Source organism: Equus quagga, chromosome 16 (assembly GCF_021613505.1).
Source record: "Equus quagga isolate Etosha38 chromosome 16, UCLA_HA_Equagga_1.0, whole genome shotgun sequence".
NCBI classification, from domain to species: Eukaryota; Metazoa; Chordata; class Mammalia; order Perissodactyla; family Equidae; genus Equus; species Equus quagga.
Genome location: NC_060282.1, coordinates 39516700 through 39540737, shown reverse-complemented (window position 1 = coordinate 39540737; position 24038 = coordinate 39516700). Strand labels below are relative to the sequence as shown.

The following is a 24038-nucleotide window of genomic DNA, read 5'->3' as shown; positions in this document are numbered from 1 at the left end:
CTTAACTACATTACCAATAATAGGGCAAACTGACATCATATGCCTCTTGATATGAATACACAGACAACATAACTTCTGTGTATTCCAGCCCAAACTGCATCGCCTGAAAACAATCATAAGGAAACATCAGACAAACCCAAACTGAGAAATGTTCTACAAAATAAATGGCCTGTTCTCTTAAAAAATGTTAAGTTCATGAAAGACAAAGACTGAGGGAACCACAGTACTTCAGATTAAAGCAAACTAAAGAGAGATAAGACAACTAAATGCAGTGTGTGGTCCTGGATTGGGTTGACCAAAATTGAATACGAGGGTGGGTTTAAATAGTATTGTGTCAACATTAAACTTCCTTGTGGTAGCTGTACTGAAGTTACGTAAGAACAAGACTGTCATCGCATAGCAAACCGAGCCTACCAATCAATAGCCACCGGCCACATTCGCCTCCTCCCCTCTCCAGCTATTTAGCGATGATTCAGATGAGCCCTCCCAGCCTTTCGCCTCTGCCCCGACGTAATCCCTATTCCTGCTTCAAAGGCCTTTTTCCTCTTCTCCTTTACCATACCCTCCACCTTCTGCCCACCTAACTCCCTGTCCCTGTCCTCTTCTGCCTCCTCGCTCCCGGCTCCCTAGCTCCTTCCACCTCCGCGCGGCTCCCTTTCCTCTCCAGGTGCGCACCCCTACCCCGGCGCTCCGCTGTGCGCTTGCGCTCTGCGCCCGCGGGAGCCGAAAGGGCAACCGGAGGAACTTGGGAGCCGCGACTGCGGTTTGCACAGGATCCAGGCCTGGGGGCCGACGCCCGCGCCGGCGTGGGACAGGTGGCTGCTCTCGCCCATACCGCAGCCCTTCTGCCCGCGATGGGCTGCTCCAGCAGCGTCCTCAGCAAGGCCGGCGACAGCAGCAGGCCCCGCAGCGGTGAGCAGGGGACCTGGCTGCACCCCGCCCGGGCCTCGGGCTTCAAGTCGGCTTGCTTCCTGGGGGTACGAAAGATGCCACTCATGCCCACCCCGCCCAGCAGGGAGCGGGCTCTTCCCTGAGAATGTGAGTGGAGTCCTGAGCGCAGGGCGACTCCCTCCCGAAATCTGGAGCTGGGCTGCTGTGACCCGTGGTGAGGAGGTCCCGGGGCGCTCCGCCGTGCACGCTGTCCGAGGTGCGAGGCCAAAGGGCGGGCGCTCGGGTTGCACTGTCCGCCGATGTGATCGGGGGGAATTGGTGTTAAATCCTTAACACTATTACCCAAAGCGGTCTCTGAAACAGATGGGAAATTTCCTATCTTTGCAATAGGTGCTATTTTCCTGAAAGTACGAAATTTCAGATTATATAAAGATGCAAATTCACTGGGAACCATTAGTTTCTGGTCGTAAGGAGACAGGTGATACCCATTTTTCTATCAAGACCTTCTCCACCTTGCCCTCCTGTCAGCGTTTCAGCATCGGAGATGGCAAAGGATATGGAGAGTACTACAGATGGGCATTCACTCCATCAGATAGGTTCTTGCCCTTTTGAAGAGGTCAGATACACCTTCCGCTATCCTTGGCTTAAGTATTTCTTGACAAATATGCATGTGATAAAAAGTGGTCATCACTGAATCTTATAAAGAAATTCAGCGAGTATATTTCGAGCGTCTGCTATATAATAGCAGGTGCGTGGCTAGATGTTGGAGATACAAGTGACCCGACTTTTGGGGTTTGGAGGTGGAAGAGGTAGACAATAAACAAATGATTAAGATAGTTTCTAACAGTGACAAGTACTGTGAAAAGAATAAAAGCAGATTAATAAAGTAGAGAATAACTGAGTTTTACAGCTGACTCAGATTTTGAATGGCTAACATTTTGGACAAAGCTCTGAAGGTTAAGCAAATTCCTTCAAGCTAGTTCACAGTCTTCTTCAAGGCTAACTTTAGGGGATATTTCATACTTTGGAATATCAAAGGATATTCCTTTTCACAGGTCCTCTTTTAGCACCTCGTGTTATTCCAACAGCGTGGGAATGTCTTCCTCTCTGATTTTGCAGTAGAGAGTACGGTTTTCATGAATGCTCTTTCAAAGCTGTCCTAGTCAGAAATATGTTGTATTGCACTCATTTTCGTGTTCTATAATAATTTATTTCTAGCTTCAGTAGATAACAGAAAGCAATAACACGTTCGGAAATAAACAAAAAATTAAAGCCGTTTATAAAAGTGATTCTGAACACCTTGTCAGTGACAACAATGTGAAGAGATGGAAAAATCCATTCCTAATGTACAGCGCTTGCTAACCTTTCTCCTAAAGAGGTGAAGGCCTCTGTACCCAAAATATGCTCTCAAGAGATCAGTACAAGGAGCAGTTTCTTTGATGTTTCATGTTTTATTTTGTGAAGTCAGGTGGATTTTGCATTCTGTTCCATGATAAATCCTTGTTGGTTTCAATATGAAAAACTGATGCTTTAGGAAGATGCACCATATTATTTTGGCTTCTTTTATCCCCTGCCATGCCCCAGATATCCTAGGATAGCATCCTGGCTTAAAAAGCAGAGCATTAACTCATCATTACAGATTTTTTAAACTGATAAAAACATGTATTACAGGCAATGTTACTGTTGGGGAGGGGCAAAAGTATCCATAGGTGGAATGGGGTTTTTAATCCTCTCAGAAAATAATGAACCACCTTGTTTTTAAAAGACATTTTATTGCCAATATTAGTAACCATCCACATGAGTCATACCCATTCATTTTTTATTCATGCTTTGGTTGCTGTTCTAAGTTTTCTCGGATGTTGTTCTGAAAGAAATGTTAAAATGCCTGACAACCACTTTCAGTGCATAGAAAATTAATTAATACACTGCATACATTGCTCAATGCACATATTGCATCAATCGACAGGTGTATTTTGTTGCTGGTCCTGAATCAGACGATGCTCTCTTGTAATAGAATACTATTGTATGTTCCTCAGCATTTCAACTCCTGATCTTGGAGGCCCGATAAATAATTCATTCCTGTTTCTGCAGCTCAAAACTTCTTTAAATATTATGTACTGTACAGTTGCAAGTCAGTGTGTATGTGCTTTTGGATAAAAACAGTCCAAGTTTGTGAAATGTTCTGTACATGCATTTACTCACTGTCCTCCCTGGTGCCTAACAATGCTTGATACATAATTGTTGAAGTAAGTGCTTCATTTAATCCTTAAAACAATGCTGTGACTAAGTATGTATTATGATTTTCCTTAGTTTACAGATAAGAGTAAATAATTTGCCCAAGGTCACAGGGCTCCTTAAGAATCAGAGCTGGGCTTCAAATTCAGATACCCTAATTCTAGAGCTTGACCTATTCTTCCTTAAACCAGCTTTGTGATAACTAGACTTAAATCTGGTTTTGCCTCAGACCACTCTGGATCCCCGTTAGATGTGTGGCCATCCACTATGGAAACAACAAAAGAAATACAATAAAGTGTGTGAGAGTATTTATTATAATTTAATAAATTTAATACTATATAATTATAATAAGAGTATTTGTTATAATCCCTAAATAAGATAATAAATATGCAAATATATGTAACACATTATAAATTATATGTAATATATAAATATATATTAATGTACAATATATATTAATATATACTATAACTATAATAAATATTATAATAAGTAAGATATTTATCTCTAAATAAGAGTCAGTAAAATACCAATTTTATATTTGCTTCCAAATTTAAACTAGGAATATTTGGAGGACGTTTAACCTTAGAGATATTTTAAGCAGAGTACATAGATGTAGAGAAACTTCCAGTGCCCTCCCATGGAGATACAGATAATCTTCATATCATAAGAGATTCTTTTAAATTCACAATATCAACCTTAGAACTCCATGGGTTAAATCTAAAATACATCAACTAGCCCGTAGACTGAATTTATGTTGACAGTTCCACCTAACAATTTTCTGTAACTGGCTTAAGAACTGTTATATACTATGCAATATTAGCCTACAAGCAAAAGAATCATAAAATAATGGGTTGGACTAGATTACCTCTAAGATCTCTTATGGCTTTAAAAGGTTGTAGCATTAAAATATGAAGGTGCTTATTTTCTGGACTCAAATTTAAATCAGATATTAGCTACTGATTAGGTAGCCAATAGGCTGAATAGGAAAATCCATTCTATTGATCTGGTGGAGACGTGTGTTCTAACCTATCAGATGCTGAATCCCCCCAAAGACCCATGGCTAGAGAAAGAGCTGTGTGTGGAGGGGGAGGCGGGGACAGAGGTGGAGACTGGCCCTGGTTGTAAATAATTATCCAGTGCTACTCAAAGTGTAGAACAATGCCTGGCACTTGGTAATCACATGTAGATTTTTACTGAAAGTCCTGAAATGTGTGAAGAAAGAGGCTTTTCTTTCCAAAAAGACTATTAGACCAATTGAGTTTGGAATTTCATGTGTTTTTGGAAGCAAGTTCTAAATATTGGGACAATTTCTGTTCTTTTCAGTGCCCTGAGGATCTGATGGAATTTGAACACAGCTTTTGTTGACTTCACAGACTTTAATGGACCCAACAGTTTCTAGACTTTTGGCATCCAAACTCTCCTCCCATTGCTACCAGCCCCCTGCTTATAAATGTAATCACACCTTTGCTCTTTCCTAATATAAATGCCATCCATTTCTGGCAGTCTTCTTCCTGAGATTTTATAGCTTAAGCACCAATATGGACAAAGTAAACAGATGGGCATTATTGAAAAATTCATTGCTAGGTTAATGTGTACATTTCCACGGACAGCTATAACCATGTGTTTGTTCTCACCTGAACTCTCATTAGCTACGTGGAGTCCATGCTGCCTAGGCAATAGGATGAGGCTTGAATTTCACACAGTTGAGTGAATTGTTCTTTGTACTGTGGAGACAGCTTCAGTCTTCAACCAATATTTTCACACATTGACATTTCAGTCCTAAATAGAAAAACATTTTTCTTTTGTAATTGAGGAACAAACATCATTAACATTAAAATGAATTTTTATAGGCTTTTCTTGCATACAGATATTGTATAAATGGGATTTCTTTCTTTTCAATGCTAGAAGTCTCTGGACTGAGTCTTTTTTTTTTTCAGGGTCTTTTGTTGTTTCATATAAGTTTTAGGATTCTTTGTTCTATTTACTTAAGGAATATCACTGGGATTCTGGTGCATTGAATCTGTAGATTGCTTTAGGTAATATGGACATTTTAACTATATTTATTCTTCCAATCCATGTGCATGGAATATCTTTCCATTTCTTTATGTCTTCTTCAATTTCTTTCAATAACGTCTTAGAGTTTTCGTTTATAGGACTTTCACCTCCTTGGTTAAACTTATTTGTAGATATTTTATTCTTTCTGTTGTGATTGTAAATGGAATGGTATTCTTGAGTTCTCTTTCTGCTAGTTTGTTATTAGTGTATAGAAATGCAACTGATTTTTGTAAGCTGATTTTGTAGTCTGCAACTTTGCAGTAGTTGTTTATTGTAGTTTTCTGGTGGATTCTTTACGGTTTTCTGTATATAGAATCACATCATCTGCAAACATTGAGAGTTTCACTTCTTCCTTGCCAACTGGGATACCTTTTCTTTCTTTTTCTCACCTAATTGTTCTGGCCAATACCTCCAGTACTATGTTGAAGAGGAGTGGTGAGAGTGGGTACCCTTGTCTTGTTCCTGGACTGAGTCTTGTATGTCTTTGTGTCCCATCTAGAGCTGGACCCACAGAGAATGCACAGTAAGTCTGCGGTAGATCTGGTTATTATATATAGCTAATTAAAATGGAATGTAAGAAATCCATATGTGGTTGAAAAATTTGAAAACATTTGAAAAATGCATGCAGTGAAAAGTACACCTCCCACCCCATTCCCATCTGCTTAGTTCCAGTCACACTCATGGGTAAATACTTTTTTGTGTGTATTCTTCCAGGGTTTCTTTATACATTGCAAATACTATTTACTTTTCCCATTCTTATTCATAAAATGTAGTGTGTTATACCCACTACTCTTCACCTTGTTTTTTTCACCTAACAATATGGAGATCTTTCTATAATAATATACAGAGAACTTCTTTCTCCTTTTTACCCTTGCTTAATAATCCATTGTGTGATTTATTTAACCAGTCTCCTATTGAGGGACATTCTATTTGTTTTCAGTCTTTTCCTGTTGCAAACAAGGTTGCAATGAATTCCTTTATACCTACATCATTTTGAGTCATTTTGGATATCTGTAGGACAGTTTCCCAGAGATGGCATTTCTAGGTCAAAGGGTAAGTGCATTTATAGTTTTGATAAATAACTGCCTAAATGCCTTCCATAGGGTTGTACCAATTTATACTCTCATCAAAAATACAATAAACCTTTTTCTAGAATTGAAGGCTTTCCAATATTAGTGAAGCTGCAGCAAAACATGGGCATGGAGCAGAAGTCAGCAGACAAGGTAGGAGCACCCACTTTGTTCCAGGTACTTTAGTCCATGATCTCATTTAATCCTGACAAGAGCCTTATAAAGCAACTATTAGTATCACCAAATATAGTGAGAAAACTGAAGCTTAGTGAGGAAAAGTAACTTTTGTAAGGTCTCGAGCTGGTAAGTGATGGAGCTGGGGCTTCAGCCCAATTTGTATGACTCTGTAGCCCTTGCTCTTTTCACAAACTCCTATTCCATCTGGGGTCTAGTCCCAGTTCTGCCAGAACTTGTTGTGTAACCTTCACATAGGAGAAATGCAATCCGTATCCATTGAGTGGGTGGGGGGATGAATGGATGGATTGACAGAGACAGGGATTCAGGGGGATGAGATTACTACTTAGAAAAGCAGAGGGAAAGTAGGATTCAGCACCCAGGGAATGAAGGAAACTGGAAGGCAACCTTGGCCAAGTTGTTGGGCTCAGGAAGAGAGAGTTGGGTTGTAAAGAGGGTCTCCTAGTCTCACCATTAAAGGTCAACACAGCACAACAAAGCTTTCTTGTCTTCTGTGAAATCATGCTTCTGTAAGGTTCACACACATCCAGCTCACGTGTACAGTTTTGCTTCTATGTTAATGTTTTACAACATCAAGTTTAAAATAAAAGCCTAATACTTGTGGGGTTACTGAAAGGCTCACCAAAGCTGATGAAAAACATCAAACTTGACCAGGCTTCGAATCCTGGTATGTATAAGTATAGGTAGTACTACATAATGATTTCTTTTAAAATGCAAAATACCAGACTATAGCTCTCCAAGTGAGTGTTAATGTCGGGAAAGTACCATAATGACCTCAGAAGCTTCTTTACCTCCAGGGCTGTTGCTGTTTTTCACATTCTTTGAATCTCTCCTTGGGAACTGCCATCAGGCTCTAGAGTTCATTCTTCTGTATATATTCAAGAGTGTCAGGGTTTATCCTTTAAGGACAAAGATTGAAAAAAAAAAAAACCCTACATTGTAGTTAGCAGCTAAAACTCTATGGGATTTATGCTTCTGGAGATGAATGAAATAAGCCAGGTAATTCTAGTGCTGAGAAACAGGGGGTGGTCATTGGAAATAGGCAGAGAAAAGACAGGACAACTCATGTCACAGGAGCAAGTTCAGCTGACACCACTTTCTTCCCCATGGAAGGGCCCAAGGGGCTGTGAGGTCCCTAGGAAAACTGGGCTGGGCTGTGGTGACTGAGTGGCTGTAGCCCCACACCTATGACCCTCTTTTCTCAGACTACATACCCCACAGTCCCTTTGGCCTCTCCTCTAGTCTGGCTTTTCTGACAAGACAAAAGACCTCAAGACCTGATAACATGATGTTTATTCATATTGGACACTTTTCAACGTTCAAATCTGTATGACTTTAATTTTCTTTGAGATGGGTACATCATATTAGACTAGTTGAGATAAGTGAAGTGTCCCAATGTACATTAAGTAAGAAAGTCAAGATGCAAGAAGCGTCATGACATCTTTGCCCGATATGCAAGAAGATGCATGAAGGAAGATGACATCTCTGCCCTATTTGTCTACTTTCCAGGTCACCAAAAGTCACATTTCATTTACATAGAATATACTCTGTGGCCATGGCAGTATGATTCAAAGTGGACAGCAAAATAGCACCAATGAACATCATCTAAGATACATAGAGGTCAAATGAACTTGACCTCATAGGTCAAAGATTGAAATCACTCATGCTCAAGAGGCTGCTCAATAATCATTGTCTGTGACCTGAGCCCCAGGCCTTTGCTGTCTGCTTTGCAGCTGTTCTAGATGCCTCTACCCCAGGTCCTTTCCACTCAGGTCCCTTCCTCTCAGTGATTGACCTTCCTCCTCTCCACTAAAGAGATCTACTTCCTCCCTCGACAGTCATAAGGATGTACGTCAAACCAAATATTTTTTTTTTTTGTCTACCAGTTAATTGTCTGCTCTCTTCATCAGGAGTTTCCCATTGGGGGACAACACTTTTTTAAGCCTGTTACATATTTATCTTTACATTCAGTGAAAAGGCCCTTTCTGCTCTCTTCAGCAGCTTGCCTTTAGAACCTAGTCCTAAATGGTCCCTGCAGGATGAGAACTTTCCACACTTTGCAGAATGCCCTGATTTCATCTATCATTATTATCATCTCAACCTTGCCTAACTAATGCTGCTCTGGTTTATTTACAGTGACAGAAATATATTTGTCCCTTTGTATGTATCAGAGCTTCCCAGCCTGTGAGAAGGGGTTGCAGTGTGCCAGCGTTTCTCCCAGCCTTTATAAAGGGCAGCCAGGCAGGGTCTGGATAGCCTGAGCATTCCAGATGCAGCTTCCTCCATCTGCTTTAGTGTGCTGCACAAATATCATATTCTCTGTGTGCCATGACACACTGGGATATGCGTTCCAACTGCTCTATCATTTTCACTAGTAGTTTTTCTTACCGAGAGAGAACATCTGCCTTTAGCCCCCAGCAAGGACCCCTGTTGAAACGTCCTCCCCAAACCATCCTTCTTGCATCTTTCTTTCCCTCCCTGTCATTGGCAATGTTAAGGAACACTTTCTTGATTTTTTTGTCTATTCTTACCCTTTTTGATTTTTCTAAGACTATAGCAACCACAGAGTTTCCTTTGGCTAATTTCCTTTTCCTTTGTTTGCCCTGGAGTAGTCTCTGCAGACCAGATGGTTATGAGAGGCTCTGATTACCTGTACAGCTTGGATTAATGTGTGTGTGAGACAGAGAGAGAGAGAGAGAGAATTTCAATATACTGAGAGACAGTGTAGTGCTATTAAGAAGGTGGGTCTGGAGTTAGACTGTCTGGTTCAAATCCTGGTTGAGGATCATTTATTAGTTATGTGACTTTGAGCCACTCAACCTCTTTATGCCTCAGTGACTTCATCTATAAAAAAGGATTAACAATAGTACCTATTTCATAGAGTTGTTTTGAGGGATAAATGAGTTAATACATATAATGCACCTAGAATGTAGCCTAAATATTGCCTAGAACAGCGATTGGCAAATTGGCCTGCTGGTCAAATCCAGCCCACTACGTGTGTTTGTAAATAAAGTATTATTGGAACACAGACATGCCTGTTCATTTACATATTGTCTATGGCTGCTTTCACACCACGATGACAGAGTTGAATAGTTGCAATAGTGACCCTATGCCCAGCAAAGCTGAAAGTATTTACTCTCTGTCCCTTTACAGAAAAAATTGCTGACCCCTGGCCTAGAATATTATCTTGTAAGTCCTCAATATAAATTATTTGTCATTAATATCAGTTTTAGTAAATCTCAGTTTTTCTTTATTGCTTTTCCAAGATCAAGTTTTGTGGGTTTTTCTAGATCAAGTTCTAGATCTCTGAATTTGTTGATTTCCTGAATTCTTTTCTTTTTAGTAAATTTGTTAAAGGAAAATGAGAAAAATATTGTCAGTAATAGCACATGTTACAAAAATATTTTAAAATCATAAAAGTGGTATGCGGATGGCTGAAGTTAATGAAACAATTATTCTAGGACTACCAGATCTTATTTTGCTAGATTACTTGCTCTTGTGCTTTTGCTACTATAATTTTTAAAAAATAAACTTTATTTTAGAATAGCTTTGGATTTACAGAAAAATTATGAAAATAATATAGAGAATTCCCATATATCCCACACCCACTTTCCCCTATTAACATTTTACATTAGTAGGGTATATTTGTCACAATTAATGAACCAATACTGGTACATTATTAGTAACCAAAGTCCATACTTTATTCATATTTCCTTAGTTTTTCTTTAATGTCTTATTTTTGTTCCAGAATCCCTTCTAGGATGCCACAATACATTTAGTTGTCATGTCTCCTTAAGCTCCTCTTGACTACGACAATTTCTCAGACCTGTTTTTGATGACGTTGATAGTTTCGAGGAGTACTGGTTAGGTATTTTGTGAACTGTCCCTCAATTAGGATTTGTCTGAGGTTTTTCTTATGATGCTATGGGGGTTGTGGGTTTTAGGGAGGAAGATCACAGAGGTAAAGTACCCTTCTCATCACGTCTTATGAAGGACACATGTTCTCAATATGACTTCACTGTCTTCTAAACTTCTCTAATACTCCTTTTGGAGACTCTGAATCTTGATGAAGGGAGAGTATAGATTTTTGTTTTATAGTTTAAATGGATTGAAATCGTCTAGTTTAATCATTTCCCTGACTCTTGGTCAAACTTGTTTCTTACTAGATTGAAGCTTATTCTTAGGCTCTGTTTTATGAAGAAAAGAAACTCATTCAATTCACTTTTTAAATATCTCTGCCAGAAGCCCAGCGCTGGCCTCAAAGATCATAGGACTGTGAGAAGAAGACTTCTGCTTTGTTACAAGTGGCTTTTCATTCTGGGGAAAAAAAACCCCACTTCCTTCAATGTGATCTATACTATTTCTTAACCATGGCAGCAAAGTCATCTGAATTGCGTGTGGATCCCTAATCTGAGAGAGTAGTAGCAGCAGTTAGCCGAAAGACCTGGGATCACACTCCTCCTTGTTTGGACCACTGCTCTTTCTAGTACTGGGGGCTCTCCGTGCACTAACCACCCGCACCGGAGGCCCAAATGTCTGATGTGACTATGACTCTTCTGTTGGAAAATTTAAGTATTCCATCCGAGTCACAAATTTGCTAACTGTTAATAGGAATACTCACTTCTCAAGCACAGACACCTGCTCTTGGCCATAGGCCTTTGTATATTGCACCCTGACCAAATCAGGCATGGGCACAGTGACCGAGCCAGGAAAACAGCCAACTCCCATTGGTGTAGCCACTTGCTCACAGCTCTGAGAGTGCAAGGCAGAGCAAGTATTAACCTTAACTTTATATGAGAAATTAGAAGACTTCTTTTTCCTTACTTAGCTAAGGTGGAGGCTTCCAAACCCAGCCAGTTCTCTGAAATGAAGGAAGCTTGAGAAAAATCTCCCTCTCCAGTGAGGAGCTCGCTTAGACCAGCTCAGTCCCTTGGTTCATTGCTAAATCAATATACTCACCTTATCTCTCATGCTGATTGTGGTGTGCTAGCATGACGACGAAGACGACATCAGATGTTTGAAGATGGGCAGCAATACCTGTGGAGAATGAGGGATACCTACAACCAACAGTTCTCTGTGTTCAGCATCCACTTTTGTTTCTTCTAACCGGCTCCTTTATGCCTTTCCCTAGTGACCCCAGAATGCTGCCATAGATAATCTAACAATCTGGGGATCTTGTTAAAATAACAGTGGATCTGGTGTGGGGCCTGTAAGTCAGCATTAAAAAAAGGAAAAATGAAAAGCAACTCCCAGGTAATGCTGATGGTGCAGGTTCTGGGACCACAATTTGCCTGAAATTTACCTATATCTTTAAAAGGTGGAACCAAACTTCCTTGGGCTTGAATCTGAGCTCTGCCACTCACGAGCTGTGTGCCTTTTCTAGATAAAGCTCTTAATCTTTCTGTGCCATAATTTCCTCTGCTGTATAATGGGGATAATAATGGACCTACCCTGTGGAGTTGCTGGGAAGATTGAATGAGATAATTCGTGTAAAGCTGTAGGCAAGGTCCCTCAATAAGTGTTAGCCACTGATGCTCCTCCTAGAGAAGCAAGGCGCGCAAGGCCTGGTTAGGTTGGTGAAGGGACACAATTTGGATATATCAAAGACATAATCTTCACTTTCTCTCTCCTCTTCCTTGTTCATTGAGATGCCTTTGATTTTGTAGACTAGATTTCTGCCCAAATGTTGGATCCCCATGTGCCAATAATGACCATCAATCAATGAAACTGTCTTTTTTAGTGGCAAATACTGTTGATAATTTTAAAAATGATGTTTTATGCAATAGCTTTTTTGAAGTAAAACTTTGTGTTATAGGACTCCAAAAGTAATCAAAGACAATGAAATTGGAAAATCATGTCTGAAGGAGGTGATTATTTGTCACAGCTTGATGACTGACTGGCTCTGTAGCTGTTAAATGTCAGCTTCTTCTCTAGGCAGGAGCCCCACATCTCCATGTGTGCTTATCAAGTGTTTCAGAAGTGTCTTTCCAACTACATATTCTTGTTTCTCTGTAGTTAAACTTCAAAATTAGGTTTACTTTCAAACTGTATTGAGTTTACTTTGTAACAGTCAAAAACTATTTTTGGATATGTAAATTCAGGTAGTTCTACTAAAAAAAGGAAAGTGGTTTGTCTGATTTTTATTTGCCCTCTATAAGCGTTTTTTGGCTGATAGTTTCATACTTCAGTTACATGGGATATTCCTTAAGTTCACCTCTCTAAAATGAATGCCTTGTAAACGTCTACCGAATGATGGAATGCACATTTGAGGATTACCATTTATGCCATGGAACACAAAGACAGTATTTTTAGCTACTTTGATATAAGGAAAGAGCAAAAACATCTGGAATAGCACGACTATTAGTTCCACAAATGTTTGTTGGATGGATGGATAGATGATAGAATGGAATTTAGGAGAAAGCAAAGTAAGAAAATGAGAAGGAAGATGAGCAGACTGTTCCCTTGGAGTGTATGCATGCTGTATCCCCTGGTTCCAAGAGCTCAAAGGCTACAAGAACCTAGATATGGTAGCAGCAAGGGAAAATACCAGCATGCCCATTTCTCACTGATTCTCTATAAAACCCGGCAGACAGGCCAATGAAGTCTTTGGAATGTTTGATATGTCATAGCCATGAGATAGCAAATATTGACCTCAAGTCTTTCTCCTTGCTGGGTAGAAACTTCATTTCTCATTAGGGTAATGAATTGAGTTGAAAAGCTTCCACCATAATGTGAATTTCAGGTATGTTAGCTCTAGTTCTAATCCCTTCTGTAATGTTGCCTAGTATTTAATTTCTTTGTGTGCCTATCCCAACGGTGCTGGCAACAAGGTTCTATTCGTTCAGCTGTCACAACAAATTTGTGCATGGATCGACTTACAACAGAATCAAGAGAGATAATGAGCCCCAAAGGATTAGGCCCAGAGTAGTGTATGATTTGATAAAATGTAGGGTTCAGAAAACAGACACATCTTTAAAAAACTTCAGATGTGGGAACAATGCATCTGTCCACAATATTTATTACATAATAATATAGATTACACATAGAATGTGTCCTGTTTGTGGACAAACGTTCTGCTTTTCACGTTAGTGTACTGGAAGAAATGATGTAGTACCTTCCTCTACCTCAAGGAGGTGTGTGGGGATTCACAAAAACGTGGACAGAGCACGTGGAGATCATGTGGAGAGCATGTAAGAGGTAATGAATAGGTAACAAGTTGTATTTAATGAGCAAAGTAGCTGTTATTTGAATTTCCCTGTAGACAGTAAACTCTAGGATAGCAGAGACCAGGTCTTCCTTGTTAACTGCTGTAACCCTGTGCTCAGCCCAGAGCTGGCATATAGTAGGCACTTGGGAAATAAATGAAATCAAAGCCAACAAACAGAATGAAACGTATTTGTATAAACACTATCAGTAGCTTTTATTAATACCAGTCAAGTCGAGTCAAATCATGGCTGACATTATGGATACTATTCTGTTATCTATCAACAATTATGTTGTAAACCTTATCATGGTAAAAACAGAATTTTATAGGTCAACATCTACAACTTGGTAACATTTAGGGGATTATTTACCCAAGTCCTTTAATGTTGTGGTTCATTCCTTCTGTTGCTAAGTCAACTATAATTTATTTACAGGGCCACTGCTGACCCACAATGGACCTTTGTGGAATTAGGAAAAGGAGCCCTCCCCACCCCTAATACATGCAGCCTTGCGGGTGCAGACCGGCTGGGGTTCAGCTCTCCATCACCCCTTCCACAGGGCACCCCTGTGGAGTGAGAAACTCGCATGTTGTATCACTGTTTACTGAGTATCTTCTCATGTCACACACCATGTTAGGTAATTACACATATTATCACCTCAGTCAATTCTCCCAGCAAGCCAGAAAGGCAAACATAATAACCTCACTTTACAGATAAGGAAACTGAGGTCCAGAGAGGTTAGCAACTTGTCTAGATTGCACAGTTAAGCAAATGTGGGAATCAGGATTCACATCTAACATCAGAACCGCCCGGAATGCCCTGCTGCAGCTGAAGAGGGAGGTCACATGAATCCAAAAATTATACTTCCCTCAGCAGCTCAAGGATAAAACATTCTGAAGGGTATGAAATCTGGTGCCTGAAAGGAAGTTTTAGTGGTAATTGTAGACTTGATTGTTGTGTTGTCTGAGAGAGGGTTTGAAAGAACCATTTGTTTTCCAACCTTTTCATTTATTTACTCTGATCTTTCTTCTATTCTGAATAGGCTCAGAGAAAGGTACTAGTATTAGGATGAAAGGAATTACCTTACTTTTCTGTTTGTCCACCACAATCTCTTCCTTGCTAGGGCCGTCAAGATTCTATTAAATCAAAGTTTAATACTAGTGATGGCTAACATTGATTGTCACTTAGTGGATTCCAGTCACTGTGCTAGTGCTTTCAAGGTATTAACTCATGTAATCCTCTGCTCATACTCTTCTCACTCTACAGGTGATGAAACTGAAGCACAACGAGTCTTAATAAGGCTAGTAAGCGGAGGAACCAGGATTCAAACCCACCTCATTAAAGTTGTCATTTTCAAGGTCATAAGATCTCTGTCCTCCCTTTTAGAGCAGATTGCTTTCCTCTATCACATAGGAAAAAGAACTTTTGAGCAATTAATTAGGAGCTATTACCTCCAAAATACATTCATTTCAAAATTTAGTCAGAGTGCGGTGAATCAGTATAAATTACAAAATGAATGTATCACTACACTTCTAGCATTTTCTCTATTTTTTTGAGTGTGATCATTTTAAAGATGTTTTATCTCCTTTGGGCCTTTGGTCTACCCTAGAAAAATGTTAGAGACAGTGATATTCTTTTGTAATATTTCCCAGCTTGGTTGACTATTTTCAGGTTGTGCTATAAAAATATTATATGTTGAGGACATTTGCCTACTACACATATACCACTAAGATTTGGAAAAGTACGTAAGACTGAAAATTGGTACTGTGATCATGGGCATAAATGTTTATGGCAAAAATCAATAGATCCCTTGGGACACTTATGACACCATTTGTGGATAAATAAGTGTTCACAAAGCTTTTGGTTTTGGGGAAAAAACTTGACTTAGACTCATAGAATGAAATACTTTTCAAAATATAGAATCGAGTGGCTATAATTTGGGTGTTTTGACATTTTTTTTCCCACAGCTTTCTGCTCTGGAAGAGCGATGCCTTTAGAATGCACCCACAGCTGGCACAGCTGGATGAAAATCATTCATCTCATTTAACTGACAGTACTAATTACTGTAGTAGTTATTTTACCAGAAAATATAATTTGACAGATGTGATTAGTATATTAACTCATTTCCTTGCTAATTCCCTATGGCAACCATCACCAGAACATCCTTTGTGTGATATCTAAATGAATTGTCTTGTCATAATGAATTTCTTTGTAGACCTGAGAAATCACTTTTAAGTTGCCTTACGTGCTGTTAATTTGAAGGCTTCATTCGTGGTGAGGCCAGAGAGGGAACTGAAGGATAGCCCTCCTCCCAATTCTTTCATATAGACCCCCTGGGGCCCACAGCCTGTGCCCTGCATTTCACAAAATTCTTCCTAAGCCCTGCTTCTCCAGACTCAGGCTCTAATTCCTCTCCATTGGGAGATTCAAACACAGTCCCACAGGCAGTGTGGGAAACTATTTGGTATGAATGAATGTATTAAAAAGAGAAACAATAGGCAGTGAGTTGAATTAATAATAATATGTAAACTAAGCAAGTGAATAACTATGGCAATTAGTTCAGGGAAGAACAGAAAAGTATTTACACAAAATAATAACTTACTATATGGCTCAGTTCTTCCTAGCAGACGTATTCATTATCTGTACATATAACTGAATATTGCTATAACTCAGATTACAATATGATTACTTTTTTAAACCATTACTAATATGCAACTACTGAATGGAAAGGGAATGTGCATGTGTAATGGGAGAGCAGAGGGGATGATAGAACTGGGGAAAAAAGAACTGTCTTTATTTTCCATAGTGGGAGTTAATTCAAATGCCCAAACTGAAAAATCATGAAGTAGCAATTCACTTAGAGATATAGAAAAAAATATCCCTTCAAAAAAGCTAAAAGAATGAAAATATTTGCTCCTGGAGAAGGGGAAATGGGAGAGGAGACCTGAGTGTTAGTGGTATATCTTAACTTACATTAGATAGGCAGATAACTCTTTAAACCATATGCATTTATAACAGGGGTGGAGGGGTAATTTAGGGAAAAAAGATCAAGAAAAAAATCTTTGGGAAAAGAAGGTGGAAGAGGAAATATATCACCTAAAGACCATTTTAATATGTTGACTTATTTTCTTCCAGCATTTTCCCCCTTTATTTGTGATTTGTTTTTCCTCTTTTCCTTCCTCCCCTCTTCCTTTCTATCCACATTGCTGTAATTATTCCGTATATAAAATTATAGCTAGCTTATTGAGCACTTAGTTACACAGCAGACCTTGTACCAGAAAACCCTTTTATGCATTATTTCATTTGATCAACCCAACTGTGAATGCTGATTTTTTAACTTATTATATCATAATTATTTTCTTATTTTAGCATGTGGTCTTCATTATCATATTTTTTTCATTCCATCCAGTGGAATATTTATCATTCCCCCAAATTATTAGACTTTTAAGTTCTTTTCCAGCTTTTGCTATTATAAAGAATACTGGGATGATATACTTTTCCCCAAAGCATTTTCCTGACGTTTATGCTTTTAGAAGTAGGATCACTGGGTCAGAGTAGAAACATGTTGCCAAGTTGCTTATCTTAAACTGTCCAGAGCACTTTTGCATTCCTTATTTAATGTGATATGATGCCTCATGCAACTCTGAGAGAGGCAGGAGAGAGCGATTCACTGCCATTTTACAGATGAGATCTTTGGGAGCTAAGTTCCCAAGGTCACCTCGTTGGAGAAGGAGCTGGAATTAAAGTGCACGTTTCCCAAGGATCTCTTGAGTTCTTTCCCACTATGCCCCCTAAATGAAATGAAACTCAGGCTGAACTGTCCCTGCCACTTTCCTCCCCAGACATCTTAGTCTTTATCTAATGGGGCTTATCTGCCCTTTTCCTTTCACTGAGGGCCATCTGCTTTATTTATTTATTTATTTATTTTTTATTGAGGTAACATTGGTTTATAGCATTACATAAATTTCAGGTGTGCATTGTTATATTTCGATTTTTGTGTGGATTACATCATGTTCACGACCCATAGACTAATTACCATCCATCACCTCACATGTGAGCCTAATCAGCCCTTTTGCCCTCCTCCCTCCCCCCTTCCTCTCTGGTAACCATCAGTCCAATCTCTGTCTCTATGTGTTTGTTTGTTGTTGTTTTCATCTACTATTTATGAGTGAGATCATACAGTATTTGACTTTTTTCCTCTGGCTTATTTCACTTAGCCTAATACCCTCAAGGTCCATCCATGCTGTCGCAAATGGCAAGATTTCATCTTTTTTATGGCTGAGTAATATTCCATTGTGTATATATACCATATGTTTATCCATTTGTCCCTTGATGGGCACCTACGTTGCTTCGAAGTCTTGGCTATTGTGCATAATGCTGCAGTGAACATAGGGGTGCATACAAGGGCCATCAGCTTTAGAAGGAAAGAAAGACCTCTCAAGCAGTCCAAGGACCACACACTGTGAAATCTTCTACTAGTCTAAGGAGGAGAAAGAGAGGGACAGAGAAAAGAACTTGAGAAAACAAATGTGCTAAATTAGAATATGGGACAGGGGCCCTGAGAAGGTGCACAAGGAGAAAACAGGAAAAAAACTGTGGTTTTGGAGGACCTTAATGTTTAAGATGAGCTGTGTGAGCTGAAGACAGTGAGAGATTTGACTTAGAGAGTGTTAGGGTCATGGTATGGCCTTTCTGTACTCAATTGTATGCAGAACTGTCTTGAACTGTTAAATCTACTTCTGATAGCAATACACTTTCTCAAGATAGAAACTAAACAACAATTTGTATTTTTTCTTTTCTTTTTATTTTTCAAATGAACGATCAAAAAGTAACTTCAAATATGTATTTTTCCACCACAGAAGAAAGTGAGTCCTGCCTTGCCCAACCAAAAGCACACACACTGGGAAGAGAGCCTACTTTTTATAGCGAAGTACAAAAGGAAAGCCTTCCTCCATTACAAAAGCTGAAGATTTCAGCAGTGTCTACAGCGAACGGTGTTAAATTCCTCCATGGAGAGCCCCTGGCAAAGGATGCTGCAGACCAACCCGGATCCACAGAGAAGACTCAGCCTCTAGAGGGACCCAAGGAGTCTGAGCCACCTCAGCCAGGTGGCAAAGATGATACTTCAGGAGTAGAAGAAAAGAAGAAAAATGTGGAAGTACTAACAGAAGCTCAGGCTTTAAAAGGAAATGCTGAGCCTGAACCTTTAGGAGCAGAAGCCAATCATCAGCCTTTGAGGGAAGCAGGAGAGAGGGACTCTCCTGGAGCAATGGGAGGTACTGAGGATCCACCGACTGCTGGACAGATGACACCTCTAGGAACAGCTGAGAAAACTCCGCCTCCGGAAGCAGTGAGAGAGCCACAACCTCAAGAAGCAAAGGGAAAGGATGAACAGTTCCAACTCCCAGAAGCAGTTCCTAAGGAGACTGAATCTCCAGGAATTTTGGAAAGATGTCAGCTTGTGGAAACAGCTGAAGAGCAGCAACCTCAAGAAACATTGGGAAAAGACGAGCAGTCTCAACTTCTAGAAACAATTCCCAGAAAGAATGAATCTCAGGAAGTATTGAACAGAAGTCAGCTTGTGAAAAGAGTGGAAGAGCAGCAACTTCAAGAAACACTGGGAAAAGATGAGCAGTCCCGACTTCTAGAAACAATTCCCACAGAGAATGAAACGCCGGAAGTATTGGACAGAAGTCAGCTTATGGAAAGAGTTATAGAGAATGATTCACTCCATAAAATTCCTGAAGGTCCAGGAAACATGGAACAGATTCAATCTGAAGGAATCAATAGAAGCATGGAGCATTCAGCAGGAATTCTAGAAACAGGGACAAATATGGAAATAGTCAGGAAAATTCATACTAATGAAGAGGAGCAAGACATTGAAGGTAAAAGTTATGCTGTCAAAGATTCAGAAGGGCTCCATAGATCATCTCTAGGGGTAGGGGGTGGCTGACACACAGTCATGGAAGTCTCTGTTTCAGGTGGTTGAAGTTTATTTGACCCAAACCAAAAAGGCTTCCATACCTGGGAAACAGGCGTTTGGCTTTCCAGCAAAAATTTTCTAAAGCGTAGTCTGTGTTCAAATTTTTAATCTAGAGTTTCACTGTTGAATAGATTTGACTATTGAGGGCAACATGTCAAAATTTCTGAATTTTTTCAAGTTAACTCTTCATCAGGCCCCAAGTATGATATGAGGATCCAAAGTAAATATGTTTAGTGGAGGAATTAACCTTCTGATTAAAGAATACACAAATAACAGATCTTAGAGTATAATTTTCATCTTTGCCAATCTTATCCTTAGAAAATTACTGTCTGTATGCTCCTGTCCTCTCACAGTCTTTTTATTTTTATGACAAGACTAGAGAAAATGTGTTATGTCTTGGCATATGGTGTTTTTTTTTTTTTTTTGAGGAAGATTAGCAGCCCTAAGCTAACTACTGCCAATCCTCCTCTTTTTGCTGAGGAAGACTGGCCCTGAGCTAACATCCATGCCCATCTTCCTCTACTTTTTTTATATGTGGGACGCCTACCACAGTGTGGCTTTTGCCAAGCCATGCCATGTCTGCACCGGGATCCGAACCGGCGAACCCTGGCCGCTGAGAAGCGGAATGTGCGAACTCAACCCCTACGCCACCGGGCGGCCCCTGCATATAGTGTTTTTTAAATGTACTTCACCAACGTAAAACAAGTGATATTCTTACTGTTCTTTATTTGGAGTTGTAATAAAAAAAAATAACATGTCTTCTGAGTCATGATTTACATTTTGGTAAATTTTAGCTTCACACTATAGTATAATTTAGTGAAGCATTCATCCATCTGTTTCTTAATTCATTCATTTATTAATGCTGCAGTTTTTGAGTGCCTAATGATATGCTAGGTGCTGGGGTACAGAAGGAGTAAGAGATAGTCTCTGTTCTCAAGGGGCTCTTAGTCTGATGGGAGGAAGACAGAATGTAAACAAATTACCATCATCTACTGAGGTAAGGGCTTTAGCAAAGGTGTGTGAAAGTGCTCCGGGAATAACAACAGGGAGTCAAGTAACAGCGTGTGTTTGTTAGACCAGCATCGGTGAACTCAGCAGACTTAAGGGCCTAGGATAATGACAATGAGTAAATCGAGGGGCACATGTAATGTCGTGGGGAGCCCCGGGACCTCGGTCAACAGGAGCACAGTCCTGTCAAAACAGGCAGCTGCCTGTTGGCTCCACCCATGAGAGTGGGGGTCAATGTTGCCAAAACTGACTTCCTAGGGAAACAAATTTGTCTGTGCAATGTCCAGACTTTTCAATGTTCACAATCTTTAAATGTTTAATGATTGTTTTCTTTAAACACAATGGCCAAACAAGACAGGTTTTTGGGCACTCCTAGGCCACCTTTTGATTTAGATATAAATGGGACTTTCTATTTGTAACATATGCTACTGTCATTTCTTGTCATTCTGCATCCTGATTTCATATAAGAGAATGCCAAGACATGGAGATGTTTATTGACATCGGCCATTCAGAGGATCTGAGAGAACCAAGGCCATCACCTTTCTTGACACACCCGAGAAACTTACTGTTTAGATTCAGAGCTACCCCCATTGGAAACCAGCTATGGGGTACTTGACTGTGAATGCTAAATGAGTGTCTCTTAATGTCTCCTTTGGTTACGTTTCCAGGTGAGACAGGAGAGAAGGTGGAAACAGAGATGGAGAATGAGAAAGTTGAAGGGGCTGAAACAAAAGAAGAAGAAACAGGAGAAGCTGTGGATCTCTCAGCAACCACATAGATAGATATGGTGACGGAAGGGTAGACAGACACAGCGTATCACAATGGAGAAGACAGAAAACTGGTTGTGAAGCTTGTGGTTACAGATCTCATCTCTCAACATCTGCATGTTTTATACAAGGAGTGTGGTTATCATGTTTTTGATTACATTGCTCCATAAAACTGCTAAGGTGTAAACAGTTTTCTTAGCTACTTAGAATAGTTATACGTTTACAACTACAATAGCTGGCGCCAATAACAACTGGGGTCTATGATCATTTAAGAGTGTGTGGGTGTTCTCTTCATTGTGGCAGTGGGACCATTCAGTGTAGAAAATTAATTAGACCCTAAAAAGAAATTATAAACCTTTAGGTATAGGTGGCTGGAGAAGGCAGTTAGGAAATTTTAAGGAGCTCATGATAATAGTCACACAGCTATAATTATGATGGAATAAGAATGAACAACAAAAACAGGGCAGATTATACCTAGTATTTCTTTCCTATCACAGAATTTAAAGTTGGTAGAAACCTTGGAAAGTATGTCATCTAATTACCTTCTCACCTTAAGTCTGTCTGCTACCATAGATCCTTATTTATCATGTATGTTTAATATGTTAACAAAATGCTGTTGATTTTACACTTATGTGAGGTGTTTCCATTGGTATTCTCCTATGGACTAACATTAAAGATATTTAAAGTTAATTGACTTTTAAGTATACTTTAGAGGCAGCAAACAGCAAGAATTAAAACCTAGATTTGTTGCCTATGTGGAGTCTATTCTTTGAGCCCTATTCCTTTTTCAATTACTGTGATTTAATATTAGGCTTTAGAAGTGGAAAGGAGCTAAAAAATCAAGATTTCAAAACCATTTATAGATAAAAAAAGTCACTTTTCTTGAAAGACACTTTTCAAGAATCCTTCCAAAGTTGCCAAGGGATTTTGGTAAATGATTCTATGTGAATAATAATAATGATAGCAATCTTGCCTACCATTGAGTGCCTTGTGTTTATGAATATCAGGATAGAATTATATTCTGGAAACATTTGGTTTATTTATCTTATTTGTAAAAATATATTTTTAAGATAACTGCCCAGATGAATTAACTAGACTCCTTTACCTTAGCTTCTATATTAAAATGACCACTAAGATGACCTGTAATTGATTTCAAGACTATAGGATACAGGGAAGAATTGTCATCGTTATTCTGATTTTAATATTAGTCTATGTTTCTGACTGTAAAGAGTTGAAGCAGACAAGAGGAGTTACTTGAGTAGATGACATCACCCTTTCTGCAGAGTAAAGAAGCTGGATTGTGATTTTATTGAGAGCAAGAACTGCTTTATGTATCTTTGAATTTAGCCATTTAGCTCCTTTAATGGAACATGATAGGTGCTTGATAAATACTGGTTGAATCAATAAATGAATAATAAATACCAAGGATTCCCATTTATGTTTAATTGATTAAAAAAGAATACATTTAAAATGTGAATTTTTGTAACACTAACATTTTCATGCCAAGGCTGCTCAAGCTCGGTAACAAGCTATATATTTTGTAGTTCCAAAGACAGCAATATTTTTAGGTCAAAAAGTTACATAAATCAGAACTGATATAGCTTATCTTTCAAGCTACTTTTTGTAATACAAAGGTGTTTTTCCTGACCAAAAGGTATTTTTATACAGATATCTAGAAAGTAGAAAGTGTCAGGGCTTAGTGTAAAATGTGAATGATACCTTAAAAACTTGAATTGTAGTTTGTATCAAGCAGGGAAATAGTAGGATTCATTTAATTGAGAGGCATAAAGGTCCATTTTCAGTTGTGTGGATTATCTTTTAAAAAAATCTCTAACAAATGTTAAAGAGATCTATTCAGAACTTTTTTTTTTTTTAAAGATTGGCACCTGGGCTAACAACTGTTGCCAATCTTTTTTTTTTTTTTTTTCTTTATCTCCCAACCCCCCCCCCCCCCCCCCCGCCCCCCGTACACAGTTGTATATCTTAGTTGCAGGTCCTTCTAGTTGTGGGATGTGGGACGCCACCTCAACGTGGCCTGACGAGCGGTGCCATGTCTGCGCCCAGGATCCGAACCCTGGGCCGCCGTAGCGGAGCACGCGAACTTAACCACTCGGCCACGGAGCCGGTCCCTCAGAACTTATTCTTGAAAGAACAGTTCCTCAAGAAGCATTATTATATAGTTGCAGTATAGAAGTTTTCGAATTGTTTATAATCCCATTATTTTCCATTAATGACTAAAATCATTTATTCTCAGAAAATTTTGGAAATTTGTATCAATTTCTGGTACTTTCTATACTTTCAGAAAATACAATAGCTTGTTAGCGAATATAAGCATCTCATTTTTATTAAGATAATTTCGTGACCCAATTCTATATTTTCACAAATGCCAGCAATGTGAATATCATAAAGCCATTCATGTAGCCCACACACATTTGTAAGGAGAATACTCTTACCCTCTTTTTTCTCTCCCACACCAAATAGCAAGGCATGACTGTGTCTGAAAAGTTGAAAGCATTTGCTTACAAAATGTCATTTAATCTAAAACTGTGTCAGTTCCTCTCCTCCCTAGAGCTTAGAAAGTTAACAAGTGTTTGGTTATGATCTCAAGGTTTTAATTGCAGAAACAGAA

General features: G+C 39.2%; 1 protein-coding gene across 1 annotated transcript; it reads left to right on the top strand.

The window, feature by feature from the left end:
* Positions 1–503: 503 nt before the first annotated feature.
* ERICH5 (glutamate rich 5) lies at positions 504–23214 on the top strand. The gene is made up of 3 exons (XM_046642304.1): positions 504–912; positions 18511–19536; positions 21311–23214. Exons 1-3 carry the CDS (start codon positions 855–857, stop codon positions 21418–21420), a joined length of 1194 nt encoding a protein of 397 aa, XP_046498260.1. The 5' UTR covers positions 504–854; the 3' UTR covers positions 21421–23214.
* The last annotated feature ends 824 nt before the right edge of the window (positions 23215–24038 follow it).